The sequence below is a fragment of the Aedes aegypti genome, chromosome 3 (genome assembly GCF_002204515.2).
Source record: "Aedes aegypti strain LVP_AGWG chromosome 3, AaegL5.0 Primary Assembly, whole genome shotgun sequence".
Taxonomy (NCBI): domain Eukaryota; kingdom Metazoa; phylum Arthropoda; class Insecta; order Diptera; family Culicidae; genus Aedes; species Aedes aegypti.
Window position 1 is genome coordinate 292,273,169 of NC_035109.1, and position 16,965 is coordinate 292,290,133.

At 44.9% G+C, this 16,965-nt stretch overlaps 3 protein-coding genes across 3 annotated transcripts; 1 reads left to right on the plus strand and 2 right to left on the minus strand.

Moving 5' to 3' along the window:
* Window positions 1–3,643: 3,643 nt before the first annotated feature.
* LOC5563818 (caspase-8) lies at window positions 3,644–5,588 on the minus strand. Its single transcript, XM_021855925.1, has 4 exons — window positions 5,522–5,588; window positions 5,194–5,302; window positions 3,868–5,138; window positions 3,644–3,805 (listed from the first exon to the last, which is right to left on the minus strand). The coding sequence occupies exons 2-4, from the start codon at window positions 5,257–5,259 to the stop codon at window positions 3,667–3,669; spliced, it is 1,476 nt and encodes a 491-aa protein (XP_021711617.1). The 5' UTR covers window positions 5,260–5,302; window positions 5,522–5,588; the 3' UTR covers window positions 3,644–3,666.
* Window positions 5,589–6,687: 1,099 nt separating this feature from the next.
* Window positions 6,688–13,000, minus strand: LOC5563817 (zinc finger protein 260). Its single transcript, XM_021855924.1, has 3 exons — window positions 12,794–13,000; window positions 8,046–8,165; window positions 6,688–7,989 (listed from the first exon to the last, which is right to left on the minus strand). Exons 1-3 carry the CDS (start codon window positions 12,896–12,898, stop codon window positions 6,712–6,714), a joined length of 1,503 nt encoding a protein of 500 aa, XP_021711616.1. The 5' UTR covers window positions 12,899–13,000; the 3' UTR covers window positions 6,688–6,711.
* Window positions 13,001–13,160: 160 nt separating this feature from the next.
* LOC5563820 (zinc finger protein 652-B) lies at window positions 13,161–16,965 on the plus strand. The gene is made up of 5 exons (XM_001648051.2): window positions 13,161–13,408; window positions 13,473–13,595; window positions 15,409–15,663; window positions 15,985–16,705; window positions 16,760–16,965. The coding sequence occupies exons 1-5, from the start codon at window positions 13,310–13,312 to the stop codon at window positions 16,939–16,941; spliced, it is 1,380 nt and encodes a 459-aa protein (XP_001648101.2). The 5' UTR covers window positions 13,161–13,309; the 3' UTR covers window positions 16,942–16,965.

The window sequence follows — 16,965 nt, forward strand, 5'->3', positions numbered from 1 at the left end:
AGCACGTACCCAGCAGGAGCGTGAAGAACGACGGGCGGTGTTCACCGCTGTCAAAGTCGCGCTGAAGTCCGAGATAAGGGCAAGCAAAAAGGCCTGCTTTGAGGGACTCTGTCAGAGTGCCAACGCGAACCCGTGGGGTGATGCCTACAGGATCGTTATGGCGAAGACAAGAGGTGCAATTGCTCCTACGGAGCAATCTCCACAGATGCTGCAGGGGATCATCGAGGGGCTCTTTCCGCGCCACAACCCTAGCCCATGGCCTCCTTTTGTAGGACAGCCGGGGATTTGGGTTGGCGATGAGGATAGAGCAACCGATGAGGAACTTGTAGGGATTGGGGATGTAGGGACGGAGTTCCAAACCTGGCCCTCAAAGTCGCAATCTTGGAGGCTCCCGGTATGTTCAGATCTGCTATGCAGATATGCCTGGACGAGGGAGGATTTCCAGATGTGTGGAAGAGGCAGTGCCTGGTACTATTGCCAAAGGCGGGGAAACCACCCGGTGACCCGTCGGCGTATAGACCAATATGCTTGATTGACACGGTGGGGAAGGTGCTCGAGAAGATCATCCTCAACAGACTGTTGAGGTACACCGAGGGTGTAAATGGTCTCTCAAGCAACCAGCTCGGCTTCCGGAAAGGGAGGTCCACCGTAGACGCTATTCTGACGGTTAAGAAAACCGCTGAGATAGCACTCCAGCGTAAGAGGAGGGGTATTCGCTACTGCGCAGTAGTGACTCTGGATGCAGGGACGAAAATACTCAATCTACCCTCGCCTACATTGATACTTGCTGGGTAGAATCTTCATTGATTTTTATTTGTTTTTATCCTCACCTTGACAACACAACACAGATTGGCAAAGCGCTTGCGCAAGATTTTCAGTTTCCTTTTAACCTGCTGCTACTCAACCGCTTTGTGATAATCGGAAACAAAAAATGATATTCATTCTAACTAGCTTGACTTTTTTACATTCCGCTTCGGGAAATTGTAATTTTTGCACGAGGCACACTAAAGACGCGTCAATATAATCGATTCCGTGCATCGGATCGTTCATTACCCGTATAGCAGCATAGTTTTTAATTAATATGAACCTCATTGATAATCAATTTTCTAAAACTGACACTCTTCTGCTTCTGATAATCAAAAACACCAACGACATACGGGTATCGTTGTTTGTTTTGCCCATCTACTTTTGTGCCATCTTCATTGGTACAATCATATTGGTGGTAGTGCGGTTACTTTGATGGTGGCATAAATGTCGGTGAATTGAGTATAGTGAGCATGATTTTTTTCGTCCCTGCTCTGGATGTAAGGAACGCATTTAATAGTGCCAGTTGGGCGGTAGTGTTTGATTCACCAAGTGTTTGACGGAGCGCTTCGATGTGATCGTGCAGTCGCCGATCATCATCATAGCGACGATAAGCTTACCTTCGGTAGCCTTGTCGATTATGCCTGCAAGAGAGCCTCCACAGCTATTGTGGCACTGTCCCGGATGATGTCCATCGTAAGCTTCTGGCCAGTGTCGCCTCGTCCATACTGAGGTATGGTGGCCCGGCTTGGGGCACGGCTTTGAGTACCGATAGCTACCAGGGATTGAATCCTGAGAAAATTGAGAGAATATCTCACGTATCGCTCTCTGTAACTATCATAACATGCTGCACATTATGAGAGACTGTTTATCGTATACTGCTACAAGTTTGATCAGATTGGGGGGATAGTAGTGCATGATAAAACCCCTCTAAACATGCTCCAAGCCTGGGGGACACTGTTGTTATTGGAAGTTCGTGGATTGTTTATCGGGCCAGTAAAGAAAAACACCTATCCCCAACGGTAAACAAGCGAGAAAAATGAATTTTATCATCGCTCTCTCGTTGGGGCTCTCGCTCGCTGCTTCCATTTATCAGACTTGTTACACCTTGCGATACAATGACGATCGTGGACCGCAACAGATGGGATGTTTTTCTTTGCTTGCTTTGATCGTGCTTCATTCTCAAATGAGAGCGAATTCTGCAACGCCTGATAGCTACCGTAGCAAGCTAGAGAGTACTTATAGGCTAATGTGCCTGAGGGTTGCGAGCGCGTACCGTACCGTGTCACACGATGCACTCTGTGTCATCACCGGTATGGTGCCTATTGGTATCCTTATCATGGAAGACATAGAGTGCTTCGAAAGACGCGGCACAAGAGGCATACGCAGGACTGCCAGACTGGCCTCCATGGTCAAATGGCAGCGTGCGTGGGACAGTTCCACCAAGGGAGTGTGGACTCACAGGTTGATTCCGAGGTTAGATATCTGGGTCAATAGGTGCCATGGGGAACTAACATTCCACCTAACACAGGTCCTTTCGAGCCATGGTTGCTTTAGACAGTATCTACACCGTTTCGGTCATGCGGGTTCTCCCGAATGTCCAGTTTGTGCAGGTTTAGAGGAAACGGCGGAACACGTTTTGTTCGTGTGCCCGCGTTTCCGCACAATGCGTGACCGCATGTTAGCCACATGCGGTCGAGACACGACTCCGGACAATTTGGTCCAGAGGATGTGTGAAGACGAGTCTGGTTGGAATGCCGTTTCATCGGCTATCACCCACATCGTCTCGGAACTCCAAAGGAGGTGGCGAGTGGACTCGAGGAGTGACTAGTGCAGACGCTAAATAACAGGTGGTCCAAAGGTTCGCAGTCGGCTACGTAGGTCATACCGGTGCCCTACGGTTGAAATCGACCCTTACAGCGATTAAGTGGCCGCGGGGAGAACATCCTGGTAGCGCTGCTGTCGTGGCGCCGGCCTACTGGGTTGGATACGAGCCTCTGGTTGCTCGGGGCAGGTGGAGGCCCCTTCGTCAGCAATCCCAGCTGGTGCTAGCTTATAGGGCCTGAGCCTTCAGTAGGTCAAACTGCGAAGCCCGCAGTATCAGTTCTTGATACCTGCGGTGCAGCTGGGCGCGGGCGTAGTGGTCGACCCTGCCCGCCTTCAGCGGACAATGGGAGGTGAGGACCACCTGGGAAGCTGGCAAAGCGCCAGCATGCTATCTTAGTGGACTCCCCTAAGCGTGTCATCGATGTTCGTTGCTGCATGGCTACGCAGCTAACCTGGAGGATGCGATGTGCAATAGCCCCTCTCCGAAGCAATGCCTTCTTGGTGGTCCCGGAGAGACGAAGGGTTTGGCGGCAATGGAAATGGTTTAGTGGGTCGGGGGTGTAGTCCTGTTTACTGCTTGCACGTAGTAAATGACCCCCAACCCCACACTCCCGGACCTCGGTCCGGAGTCTGTTGAGCAGATTATCCCCCCATTGCTTAGAAGGCAAAAAAAATGAGAGCTTTCTTTGCCAATTGTCCATTTTTTGCATACGTATATCGTGTGGCAGGTACGAAGATAGTCTATGCTCTGGGAATTGAGAGAATTTCCAATCCGAAAAGATCCTCGACTGGTGAGATGCGAACCCGCCGTTTTCAGCTTGGTTTTGTTGAAGTACCATATAGGCAGTGTAAAAACAGTGTACAGCCCATATTTCGTCAACTTTTCGTATACAAATTTTGAAACATTTGCGAGGACACTTCCCGAAATTTTTAGGGCAGATATATTAGGCTTCCAATCTATCATTTAAAAGAGCAAGGTTTTGGTTTCGTGATTTCAAGCATTTTTGACCTGTTTAAAGTTCCTTTGATTATGTATCACTTTACTTTCAAAGCTTCAAAATACAGTTTTTTCCTTAGGGTAGTGTAAATAATTGGCACCATGCATTCATTTTCGTAGCCCCGCTTCGCCGAAACATCGTTTATCACAGCCGTTAGAATATCCATGAGATGGTCCCTGAAACGATGAAGAAACGTTCAGATCATCAAGCTCTCCTCTGAGTTTCTCACCCAACTCACCGTTCGTACAATTGCCTAATCTTCGAGCACAGCTCCTGAATGAACCAGGATCCCTTCTCGATGTGCCGAATGGAAGCGAATCCCGGTACGGTTGACCAGGCCACCAGGAAGTCCACATAAACCGAAGCCGTCGTTTCCGAGGACGGTCCGTCGTGTTCTAACCGGGGAGCCACGTCCACGGCCGTCTGCAAACCGGATCCTTGGCAAGCCTGCACAAACAACAGTTTGGGCTTACCCGTCAACTTCCTGGCGGCCATCTTCCGTTCGATGGCCTTCACGCTGACCGGAATGCTGTTGCTTCCATAGACTTTGCCCTCTTGGCCATGCGATAGGAGGCAAATCACCAGAGAACAGTGATGCGGCTCAACGCGATCTACAGCCTGTTCCACCTGGTTCATTATCTCCAAGTGAGGTATATTCTCCACCACGATCGGTTCGTATCCGAGGTTGGTGAACAGATTCAAAATTGCCATTTTGTCCACCTCGGTGCCGCGTCGGTTCTTCAGCGGTTCAGATGGAAGTAATTCGGCCAGTTCGGGATTGGAGTCTCGGAAGAACTGGAACTGGTTTATAATCAAGATCAGACCCGCATTCTTCCACGATATCACATACTTTTCCAAGTGGTCACTGTTGTCGACCGGCTGTCCTTTCACTTCAGCGACCAGCGTACTCTTAGCATTGTCCGATTGATTTTCTCCCGATTGTAGATCTCGGTTGAAGTTGCTTTCAATGTTTTTGCAGAAGTCTTTCAGTCCTTCCATTTCCAGCGCCTTGAAGGCGGCAATCAAATTGCTCAGATCACTTACTTGACCACCTTCCTTGGAACCCAACTTTATCACACCTTGCCCTATCATATCTAACATGATCATCTCCAAGAACTCAGAATCCATAACGGCCAAAGCGTAGTTCTGCCTGAGGTAGTTCTCCAACCTGTCACTTGTAGCCCGATCCATCTTCTCGCATAACAGCCACAACCCCTTCAGAACCGGGTGGACATGTGTGGCCAGTTCCGGGACGTGCGGCAGAAACTGATCGCGAAGTTCCTCATCATCGAAGCCGCACTTCAGGAGACACAGATTGGCCTGAACAATGGCAAGCGCTTCCAGCAGCTCCGATTGCCATCGACTTGCGCTGACCTCGCCCTTAGCTACCAGATTGGCCCACTCCGAGAGGAACTGGGTACGCGCATCCGGAGCTCGGATCGCAACGGTCAAGAGTTGTAGGACGTATTTTGGGTTCCGGTGGCCATAGAGCAGGAACAGAACGGCGACCTGCGGATTGGTAAGGTCGAGAATTTACGAAGTACGGATTGGATCGATCGCTTACCTTGTCGTCAAAGTGAAGTTCCTCTTCTATGAAGTCCAGGTCCTCCAGTTGAATCGAAATGGACATCTTCCGTCATGAGTTGTTAGACCTCGAGCTTTCGTGAGTTATTCTGCAACAGTTCACCAACACTCAAGATAAAGTCTCCATTTGATTCATGTGCAAACCTACATGGATTTTTGCAATGGGGGTTTGCATATGTAAAGTATGTGCGAAATCAATGAGTTAACGCCAATCTTTATCCTCATTGAAATAATAATGTCTGCACATATAATCCATGGACTAGGCACATACTTTTCAGGGGATGCCTCAGTGGAATATATTGATCTACCTTATTTAGATGTTTACAATGTTTTTTCATACATAAAACACATGGTACACATTCTTCCACATTCTTCCGTGTTTGCTGAACATGATCAAAACAAAAGCAAAATGCATTTAAATGCCATATGATAGTCACCTGACTTTCTTATAAGAATCTAATTGGATTCAACGGAAAATTATCTCCTATAGTAGCGAATCGTATCTTTCCCATAGCGGCATCCAGGCATTGTCCAACGAATCTAGCGTTACACCAAAGCCTCATTAAAAAAGTATTGAGCCATTGGTTTGGAAGAAATTCCTCATAGAACTCTTGGAGGGAACCCTGAAGGATTTCCCGGAGAAGCGAAATGTACCAAGGAAGCTCTGGATCAATTTCTAAAGAAATTCTTGGAGAAATATCTGAAGGAATTCCCGGTGGAAAGCCTAACTAAATTTATGTTAGGAATCCCTGATGGACACCCCAAAACATCTCTACAGAAATTGCCAGAAGAATCACTGGAAGAATTCCCGGAGGAGAGAAATGTCCAGCAAAGTTCCTGAATACTTCTCTGAAGGAATTTCTGGATGAATTACTGAATGAATTTCTGGAGGAATCATCGTTTGAATTTTCAGCGGAATTCCTGATAAAACTTCCGGAAGAATCCATATAAAATGAATTCTAAGAGAAATTTCCGGAGTAATTCATGGATGAATCCTTAAAGAATTTCTGGATAAATCCCTGATAGAATGAGTGAAAGAGTCGCTAATACCACGTTTCTCAACAGGGGGTCCGCGGACCCCCGACCATGTAATAAGAACGCAGAAAAAAACACCTCATAGCGAGCCCTTTTCTCGCCGTTACCAAGGTTGAGTGCCCCCTATTAGGGCCTAACAGAATTCCCAGAAGGAAGGAATGGATTTTTCAGTAGTTTTCGGAAGGATCTCGGGAGGTATTCTCGGAAGAATTTACAGAAGGATTTTTGGAGGAAGAAGTGAGTACATATGCAGAGGTATCCATGGAGGTGTTCCCGGAAGCTTCCCGGGGGTGTACTCGGTGAAATCCCTGGAGTTATTCCCAGAGGAATCACTGGAGGTATTGTCTAAGAAATTTTTGGATGTATTGCTTAACATCCTTGGAAGTATTGCCATAGAATGAAAAGATCGGAAAGTTCTTTCAAATTAATCCTAATCAAATAGGAAGCCCCACAAACTTCAATTTTACTCGCTCTTCTCTTTATCCAAATTCTTGACCACTCGCCTATACAACCGACCCCAGCTGATCTGCAGAATCCCGATGAAAAATCCCTTGCACACCCGCACCTTGTTTGGCCCGTCCGGAATAAAATAGTGGAAGCTACGGGTCCGGGCCGATTGCTCTCCCGACTTGGACCGACGCCGAACAATGTCCACGCTGCGGCACATCTCCTGCAGGAAGACGTTCTGCTTGTGCCAATCGGCCAGGTCCCAGTACGAGTTGAAGAACGCCTCCAGGGCAGACTTGGCGCTGAACAGCGACGGGCACTTGCGCGGACACTTGCAGTCGAAGTTCTCCGGGAAGCTTTTGCCCGGTATCAGGACGTTCGTAGATGAGATGTAGGCCTTACCGCTGTTGCGGTTCTGCTTGCGCATAGTTCGCTTCAGCTGTTGCTTGTTCAGAGGTTTCTTGGGTTTATCGAGAGATTGAAGGCTTTCCATTCCGAAAGGATTCGGCGGAAGGGCAAGATCGACGGCCATCGGAGCCAGTTGATCCTTTTTGTGGATGTTGTTGATGTGAGATCTGAGCTCGTTTTTGGTAGTCTTCCGGACGCCACAGTAAGGACACACCTGGTTCTTGATGCCCTTGTGGCGGTTCAGATGCATGTTGAGTGCATGAACGGTTGAAAACTTCCGGGGACAGAAGGTACAAATGTTTGGCCTTTCATCGGGAACATGCGAGTAGCGATGTCGCTTGAGTGATTCCTTTGTTGTGTACGAATTGGCGCATATCTCGCAGATAAATGCGGTCGGTTCTGGTTCGACGTAGTTCGGGTCGTGAACTCGCAATCGATGGCTACGTAACCCTTGGTGGCTCGTGAAGGTTTCGGTGCAACCGGGATGATCGCAGGGAATGCTTTGAATTTCGGTATGGTTCTGAACGTTGTGCAGCTGCATATCCAGCAGGGAACTGAAGTCGATGTTACAGGTTTCGCAGACGAACGGAAGCAGACCCTCGTGGATACGTTTGTGGGCGTTGAGCTGTTGAAGATCTGGGAATACTTCCGAGCACTGATCGCAGGTCGGCTTCGGTGGCGGTGCTTTCTTGAGACTTCCATATTTGGCACGTCGTTTTCTGACTTTCGGTTCGGTGTCTTCTTCGGATATGAAGTCTGCGTTGAACGATACATCAACGCCAACTTCTTCGAACGGCTCCGGATCGGGATCATACGAGTCGGCGTCGGCAAAATCTGGCTCTTCAAGTTCTTCTTCCTCTTTGTCCAATATCAATGGCTCGGTTTTCTGAAACATACAGGCGTTCAGGGTGTTGATTTGGAACTTTTGAGACTTTTTCTTACCACACTGTGTATTTGCCAGTGGTTCCGTAGGCATTCATTTCGAAATTCATCGAAGTCCTGCAACCGGCCTATGCAGAGTTTACAAATCTTTAAATGTTGTACATCTTCATGGGCATGTAACTGAAAAAAGAAAAATAAACGCGTTAGAGTTCGAACTAGATTTGTTCTCAAGAGTTGTAAAGATGGATTCAGTTTATGTTCTTGTTATGGGATATCCCGATCACAAACATCGACATCCTGTCCCGGTAGATCATTCAGCACAGAAAACGAATGAAGATTGATAGCAAAACATGTAGTAAAGGATGACCTTGTTCTCAGCTAAGTCTGTCGCTACATTCAGCATGGCTAATCTCATTGGATTGTCGCATTCCAAGTAAATGGCATTCGTCTGAACCAAGAGATCAATGTCTCAGTTCCCATCCCATCCGAGTCCTACGGAGCCTGTTCGACTCAGCATGCCGGTAACGTTAGTCAGAGACAGCATGGATTTCGATGATTTTGCTTTCATTCCATCGGAAATGCAAAGCGTGACATAGTTCCTTACCACAATCAAAGACTTGTAAGCAGTCTGTTGTTGAACGGCCGTCCTCGACAGAAGATCAATCAATGATGGACAGCTGAAGAAACTGTGAAACACAGGTTATGGGCCCAGCAATAGTTTTCTAGAAGCACAAAAATGGACGGCGGAAACTTCAACATCCTGATGCTCCGTACGAGACTTGGCAGTTCAAAGACGAAATGCTGCTGGTCCGCCGAAATATGTAGAAGTCTGTGTCGGAAGTCGCTTCAAATCTACTGGCCAATAGCTGAAGGTTACGCCTTGGTCTGGGCTAGGATCGTTCGTCTTGTGTATCATAGATCAGCTAGAAGAGCTAGAAGAGATGTTATCAAGAGACGACGATGGTGACGGTTGGAAGGGATAACCTGGTTGTTTTGCGCATGGGGCCCAGGAATGCCAAAAGGACGCTGAGGCGATTTCGATGAGGAACCACGAGGAAGCACCTGGATGAGGAGAGAGGACCTGGACGAGGCGGAAAACCCTCAACGAGGGGGTAGAGCCTAGACAGGAGGTGGAGTCTGGACGGGAGGTAGCATGGAAGAGAAAAAAAAGACACGGACACCATTTTCAGCCATTTAGCTGCACAGACTGTAACTTAACACTAGACAACGGACAAGCGTGCTCCAGTGGCACAGCCGCGAAACATTCCTGACGAAAAGTGTCATTGGCTGAAGCAGGAATCGAACCCACCCCCCATGACACGATGCGCTTAAATGCCTGACGACACTAACCACACGGCCACGAGGCCCACAAAGAAAGAAGAGGTGCCCAAGAATCGTAGGCCAATATGCGATCAAGGCTGGTGGCGGGTACTGATTGATCGATTGGCGATCGCCGCGAAGGATGCGGCTACATGGAGGGACATTCTTTTCGAATAGAAGAACTCTTGTCTGGCAGACGCAGATCTGGAACGGGATGCTAACCTGAAAGTGGCGAGGGTTCTCAAGAGACAGCAAGAATACCTAGCGATCTAACTGCTGGGTTAGTGAAAAATTGTAAGTTATTAGATGAAGGTTTCAATAGTCGATTCCGGAACCACTTCGCACAAAACTTGAGACCACATAGCAAGACACGATTATGTGGAACACTGACTAACGGCAACGTAACAGATGGCAATAGGTCCAGCAATTTGCCTGAAAAAGGAGATCAGCAAGTTTATCACCTTGAAGTCATGTTTGAACCAACTGTTAAGGCTGCGTGATTTGATTTAGAGGATCTAAAGCAACAGTTGCGTAAAAGATTAGCGGCCTGTACCAACATCAGACAACATCCGAGCGAAGCATGAACATTGCGCACCATACGAAAGACTAACTTCATTCTTGTCATCGTAAGCTAGGATAGCGAGACCCTGATGCAAACCAATGTAACAAAATAGCACTTTTATTCACCCGTGTGCTAATATAGAGCTAACAGGCCCTAAATTAGCCGTATAATAGCCCTATAAGTCCAAAAAAGCGAATCAGCAGATAGTGGTTACTTGGGTATACCGGGTTGTTCGTGAAGGCTTGGCGTTGTCTAAGTATAGTCTAGTTTACTCATAAAAAATTCAATACTTAAAAGAATCCTGGAAAATGACTACTTTTCCTTGTCAACATTCATATTTGCAGCATATCAGTAATATGACAAAACCATTAAAACGGGGAGGTTTGGTGTGTTGGAGAGCAGATACATACATCACACACCCTTCAGTGGTCATGTCTTTGGGTAAGAATTCACAATGTAGAGGTAGCGTTTTGAGCGAAAAAGATTGTAAACATGTATACACAGACATTGAATAAAGGAGAAGAGCTGACATGATAGATATGCTAGGACCTGGGCAAGGAGGCAGAACCTCAAAGTGGGGGTAGAGCCTGTACGGGAGGTGGGTGAAGCAAAATCCAAAGTCAGAGGCCAAAATGCTGAGAACGAGATTGTACAGCTGCGGATGCTGTCTGATCAGAGGACGAACTCTGGAAGAGCTGAAGGAACTTGAAAGTTAGGAGAAACTTGGAGAACGGTGCAGTTGACCAAGAGGAGGATGTTCCAGTGAACCAGGAGAAGCTCGAGGCTAGCAGGAGTTTGTTTCCAGAAGGAGCTTAGAGAACATGAAAATTTCGATAGCAGAAGTGCAGTTTCGGAGATTGTGTGTTGAGGAGGAGTGTTGGAGAGTAGATACATCACACACTCTGCAGTGGAGACGTCTTTGGGTAAGAATTGTGAAGGTGGCTTGTTTTAGAGGTAACGGTTGTTTGTGTAGTTTCAGTTTTCAACATGGCCTGATGTCCTGAAGGGAATATTGTTCAGAAGGATTTTGCTCTATTACCTGAGATCGTAGTGTGCTGTGCTCAACAAAGGACGTGAAAAAAATACCGTCCGTCAAATTCAAGATTTTTTTTATGTTTTTTCTAATGTTTTATATTTGATTATTTGCTACATTTATTGCTTATTTACGTTGTCAAGTCCAATTTTGAAGTGTGTGCATCAAGCAGATTTATCAAGCGCTGCTGTTTTTCCTGCTGCCGAACTTCCATCAATGTGCGAGCCGATTCAGTTGGAGGAAGTTGCGTTGGCTTTGTGGATCAACAAGAAGCAAAATTTAGTGTGAATCTTAGCGTCCGAGTACATACGTAGCAAACGGAAAAATGCACCAATAGACCAATGCTCCTAGAAGTGAAAAATGCTGTTTTTGCTGACCACTACAAAGCTACTGTTGAGTGCCGCAATACAGAATCATTGGTGGTAACAGCGGGATCCACAATCCAGGAGTACAAATACACCAGACCACTGAAATTTGGTGAGATCGTTTTTAATACTCAGTGTTACAATTTATGATCAAATTGCACACATATTTGGTAAAATGAATCAAGTATTCATATCCTTATCTATTTTTGTATCTACATTTTGATCTAATATTCTTGGTATCATGTTAATTATTTTGCACAAATGTTTTTATGATTTATGGGAAACAGTTTTACTTCCTTAATTGCGGGAAAGGGTCAATAAGTTTCCATCTCGTTTCAGAGAGCGAGCAAAGGCGCTTAAACCAAGGCTCTTGAGCCAGGACATGAGGAAGAAGTACCTATGTCCCAACCCAGGAGAACAACAATGGAGTGTGCATTAACTTTCTTAGCAACGCCACTCCCAACGATATTACCTATAACCCTGAATCGAAACGGTTGGTACGGTTGTCCCCGTTTCTTCTTTCCTTGAATTGAAATTTTTTGTCTATTAGTTTATTCATGCGTGAATAACCTAATCGTCATGATTTTTTCAATTTTCTTGAACCCCAAAGTCTGCACAGTGGGCCTGGCTATTTTAATATTTGTATCATATCATGTACACACTTAAATTATTTCACCGACCTCAGTAAAATTTTTCGCCGAGAACTCAACAGCTGAGAGCTCGGTAAATTTTAACGCCGAATCTCGGTACTTATTTTACCGAGATTTCGGCAATCCGAATTTTTTGCCGAGATCTCGGCGAACGTTACCGAGATTCGGTAAACGTTTACCGAGATCTCGGTAAAAGTTTTACCGAGAATCGTCAAATTATTACCGAGATATCAGCTGTTGGGTTCTCGGCGAAACCGTTTAAGGTGCAATTAAGAATGAAGCAAATGTCAAAAATGAAAAAGCAGTTTTCGCCCTCGAAATCAACAAATCGAAAAAAATAAAAACACACAGCCTTTTTATTTTGGAAATAAAACAGCTGTGTGTTTTTATTTTTTTCGATTTGTCGATTTTAACGACGAAAACTGCTTTTTCACTTTTGACATTTGCTCCATTTTTACTTGGGCCTTAAGTGTGTATCATGCTGATATTCTGCAAATATTAATACTGACAAGAAAATATCTGGAAAAATAGGTATTTCCATGATGCTTTTCAATATTGGCTGTGCAAGCGCTTAGAATAGAATAGAATAGAAGGATTTTGCTCTATTACCTTATGTGCCATACAAATTTGTGGAACTGCAAGGTACATGGAGGTCGTTATTTCGCTTATTTCGCCTTTGCTTAAACTGACATAGCTATTGAAATAAGTCGTCAAGAATCAATTGTTCATAGCCTGCTAATGACCACCATTCACCTACTGCAATCGACACAAATCTTGTTTCACAACAAATATGAGTCGAGAAATTTGGAGAATGATATCATTGAAATGCCATTGGAAGTGCATTTAAAAATCGAACTTCCCGTCAACGCTCTACATACCTGAACGGCAGTCAACTGGTGATATATGATGGCATAGGGCTCAAAACTCCCATACGAACTGAACGGATCCGTTGAAGTTCGTCCGCATACGCGACAAACATTCATTATTTCCGGAGTTTTTCTTAGCGAAAAAAAGATATAACATGAGACGATTTTCACGAACTTAATACGACAGACAATTGATTGGATGTATGCAACATCAAGCTGTCAAAACTTTAAAATCATCCAATGACATAATCTAGTATGAAATCGAATTCCAATAAGAAATTTCGAACTTTTTTCGGTCTTCCTCTGATACCCCGGATTCATATTTCATGCATTTTATTATGGTTTTGAACCATTTTCATTTTATGTGCAATTGTTTTGATAATTCTCTTTTGCTTCATTTTTACTTCGTACTATTTCGAGTCAAAAGTGTTTTATTTTTTTCATCCGAGCAGTACAAAATTGTATAGTTTTATAATTAATCAACGTAATTGATGACATTTTAAGGGCTTCTGACATATCTCGAAAACCATGGAGCTATGTCGAGCTTGCGGTCAGACCGCCAGCCAGGATGAAGACGAATCGACTCAGGATCTCATCGGCGTCTACTATCGGCTGACGGCCATCCAGGTTGAGAAAAAAAAAACAAACGAAAGTTCCTGGAATTTTTTGTTAAATTTATTTGCACTTTTAGCCAGAACCGGAAGAGGAGAGTCCGGGTCAGATACGATTTTGCAACAAGTGCGCTGCCGATTTGAAACACATTGAAAAATTCCGCAAGAAATGCCTGGAGGTGTATCAGCGACTGAAGGATGTGGTAAGTCGGCGCTCACTGCGATTGATTTCAATGTAATTCTGTAAGAGTCGTACAGAATTGTGTATTGGGTACTGATGCAGTCATCTCACAGTTATGAATCAACTAAGGGTAACATTTGAATAGATGAGTGATTGAATGAACAACTTCAGAAATACCAAACAAAATAGTTACAACAGTCAATGTCTATCTTAAAAACGCCATCGAGTTAAGCGAAGTATGCACTTCAACAGAAAAGTAATCGCCTATCTGGATGTGTGGCAAATTTCTTGCAAGAAATGCTCAAGAAAAGTATTTTTCTTTGATCGCACTACGCTGTTTAAACGAAATGTCAATTCAAATGGAGCTCACTGTAGGATATTTCTAGGGCAGAAATTTTTACTTTTCTTGAGCGGAACAGAATCCCTAGCTTTAAGAGGAAACCTAGAATCAATGCATTTGCGGTTTCTCGAAGTAGCCATCGAAAGCATCTAAAGACGAAATGAACACGTAATACTCGGGCTGAGAATGCTTCTAGTACTACATTCGATTCCTCGGAACTTTGCTCGGTTTCCAAGTTGAAGCTTAGTATGTAAATGTTCGTAAATGTCAAATCTGGACAACTTCGGACTGGACTAGTATTCAGCAGTATTATGCATCCGGTAGAAATCAAGACCAACATGTATTTGAAATTGGGGCCCAGATAGCCGTAGTGGTAAACGCGCAGCTATTCAGCATGACCATGCTGAGGGTTGTGGTTTCGAATCCCGCTGGTCGAGGATCTTTTCGTAAAGGAAATTTTCTCGATTCCCAGGGCATAGAGTATCTTCGTACCTGCCACACGATATACACATGCAAAAATGGTCAATCGGCAAAGAAAGCTCTCATTTGATAACTGTGGAAGTGCTCATAACAACACTAATCTGAGAAGCAGGCTTTGTCCCAGTTGGGACGTAACGCCAGAAAGAAGAAGAAGATGTATTTGAAATAGGCCTTTTCATGTGACAGATCCGTCTATGCATTTGTTTACATCGGTGGAGGACCGGTGTCATTTTCATAGAAGAAATGTCAAAGTGCTTCCCGATCAGCTGATTTGAGACGTCATTCGAATAGACCTATTATTATTTTCTAGGGCCCTGAACGACGCAGCTAATATGTGAATAGTGCGCTGTGTTCATAGAAATCGTTAGAATGCAGCGCTACACTAAAACACTGATTTCAAAATGTCGTGAGTTGAGGCGCGTCGCGAGTCACACTGGCGCGATCCGGTTTGGTGGCGGTGCGGCAATACATTGCAGCATGAAGGGAAGTTGAAAAGAAATGTCATTTCAAATGGAGCTCACTGTAGAAAATTGCTTGACCATTTCTTCCGCAGAAATTTTTACTTTTCTTGAGCGAAACAGCATACTTAGCTTGATCTGGTAGAATTATGACGGTGCAGGCAGGCTCAACAGAGAAGTCAAAGCCGATAGTGGAAAATCGTTCAGGATAGAAATCAATTATGCTGGTTCTATACATCACAAGAGATACGAACAAACTCCGCAGAAATGACAAAAGTAGAGCTCCTCAATAGCTGATTAGCACTACAACAACAAGATATCAACGATTTGATCCACAATAAGGCTTATTGGTTATCTTGGTAGATACTTTTCAGCAACATCTGGACGGCAATTTGACCTTGCAACGTGATACACATGAATCATGACTAAGTTTTCTTTGAAAGTGTTTTTTATTAGTAGCTTTATAACTGTGAGACAATTGTATGTAAAATCCGAGTAATATCAGGAAAAAATAGGTTAGTGCTTCCGTCAAATGTAGCGATGAAATTCTTTTTCAGAAAGTAGAAGCGTGGGAAAATTCTATGCTCGTCGAAGTGAAACTGGAAGCTGAAGATGAGTTCACAAACGAAAACAGTACAGTTGAACCAAAATCTACTGATCAACCGGAAGACAAGATTGACATAAAGAAACATGATAGTGCTGAAGAGGATGAGGATGATGATGAAGATGAAGATGAGGATTACGATGGCGTTAACGACGATAGCGAGGAAGATGGAGACGATAGCGTGTATGACATAAAGGAACATAAATCGGTAAGAATTGAGCTTACTGCGTACTTTAATTTGGAAATCGACCTCGGTAAACGGATTTTCGACTCCATTCTCTGGGTAGTATTTGTCAATTCTCGGTAAAACTTTTACCGAAGCCTCTGTACTTGTTTAACGAATCTTGGTTACATTCGCGGAGACCTCGGCGAGGAAATTGGATTATCGACGTATCGGTAAAATAAGTATCGGTATTAAAAGCTACCGAATTTACAAGTGTTGGATCCTCGGCAATCAGTTTGCTGAGGTCGATGGAATAATTTAAGTGTATGAATGCGGTACATATAATATTAATCGAGATATTTTTAGAACAACAAGAAAAGCCAAAGCTCAGATCAGAAGAAACCCCGTACCAGAAACCGTGGAGGTGCTCCTCGGCCGAAAGGAAGGCCTAGAATCCATCCGGTGAACCCGAACAAGAAGGCACCGATGAAGTTCATCAATTGTCCAAAATGTCCTTCGAAATTCTTCTACGAACATCGCCTGGAAGCCCACCTGCGGGTTCACGAAGGCCTGAAGCCATTCCTGTGCAAGCTCTGCGGCAAGAGCTTCATCACGTACCGGAACATCAAAACCCATCACATCCAGAAGCACACGGACAAAAAGATCGCCATTCCGTGCGAGTTTCCCGGATGTGACGCGGTGTTTGCCACCAGAGAGGGAGTCAAAAGGCATCGGCAACGGAATCATGATCCGAACTACCAAGTCCCCGAACAGATACCGTTCATCTGCGACACGTGCGGTAACTCCTACACGACAAACGCTGCCCTCAAGCGACACAAGTATTCTCACAATCCGGAGGAGATGCCATTCAGATGTACTTTCTGCCCGAAGAAGTTTCCCACCAAAACCAAACTGCTCATCCACACGAAGCGGCACCAGGGAATTTTGGACTTTGAGTGCCCCCACTGTGGTCTGAAAAAGCCCTCGAAGCACGAAGTCAATCAACACATCAAGAATGTCCACGAAAAGCACGAGAGGACGGAACAGATTTCCTGTACCATCTGTCAGACGCTGTTCAGCAGCAAGGGTAATCTAGGTCCTAGATTCGAATTCCAATATCTAAGGTTCTTTATATTTTTAGCGGGTCTCAAGCGGCATGTCGACGTGGTGCACATGAAGATCAAGAAGTTCTCCTGTTTGGTTTGCGGGTTCATGTTCAGTCAGAAGGATCATCTGAATCGGCACATGAAAAGCCACAAACGGCAGGGCGATATCGCCAGTTTGCCCGTAGCTGCTCATCTGAACATAAATACTGATGAATAAATTTAAAAGAAAGAATTTCTGAAA

Coding starts and splice junctions, on each gene's coding strand:
- LOC5563818 (XM_021855925.1), bottom strand. CDS start 5,259: ATGTCCATTTCGATTCAACTGGAGGACCTGGACTTCATAGAAGAGGAA. Junction 5,139..5,193: donor AACTTCACTTTGACGACAAG/GTAAGCGATCGA, acceptor ACCAATCCGCAG/GTCGCCGTTCTGTTCCTGCT. Junction 3,806..3,867: donor ATTAGGCAATTGTACGAACG/GTGAGTTGGGTG, acceptor TCATCGTTTCAG/GGACCATCTCATGGATATTC.
- LOC5563817 (XM_021855924.1), bottom strand. CDS start 12,898: ATGAATGTTTGTCGCGTATGCGGACGAACTTCAACGGATCCGTTCAGT. Junction 8,166..12,793: donor ACCAGTTGACTGCCGTTCAG/GTATGTAGAGCG, acceptor TTCTTTTTTCAG/TTACATGCCCATGAAGATGT. Junction 7,990..8,045: donor ACTGGCAAATACACAGTGTG/GTAAGAAAAAGT, acceptor TGTATGTTTCAG/AAAACCGAGCCATTGATATT.
- LOC5563820 (XM_001648051.2), top strand. CDS start 13,310: ATGGAGCTATGTCGAGCTTGCGGTCAGACCGCCAGCCAGGATGAAGAC. Junction 13,409..13,472: donor ATCGGCTGACGGCCATCCAG/GTTGAGAAAAAA, acceptor TTGCACTTTTAG/CCAGAACCGGAAGAGGAGAG. Junction 16,706..16,759: donor GACGCTGTTCAGCAGCAAGG/GTAATCTAGGTC, acceptor TTATATTTTTAG/CGGGTCTCAAGCGGCATGTC.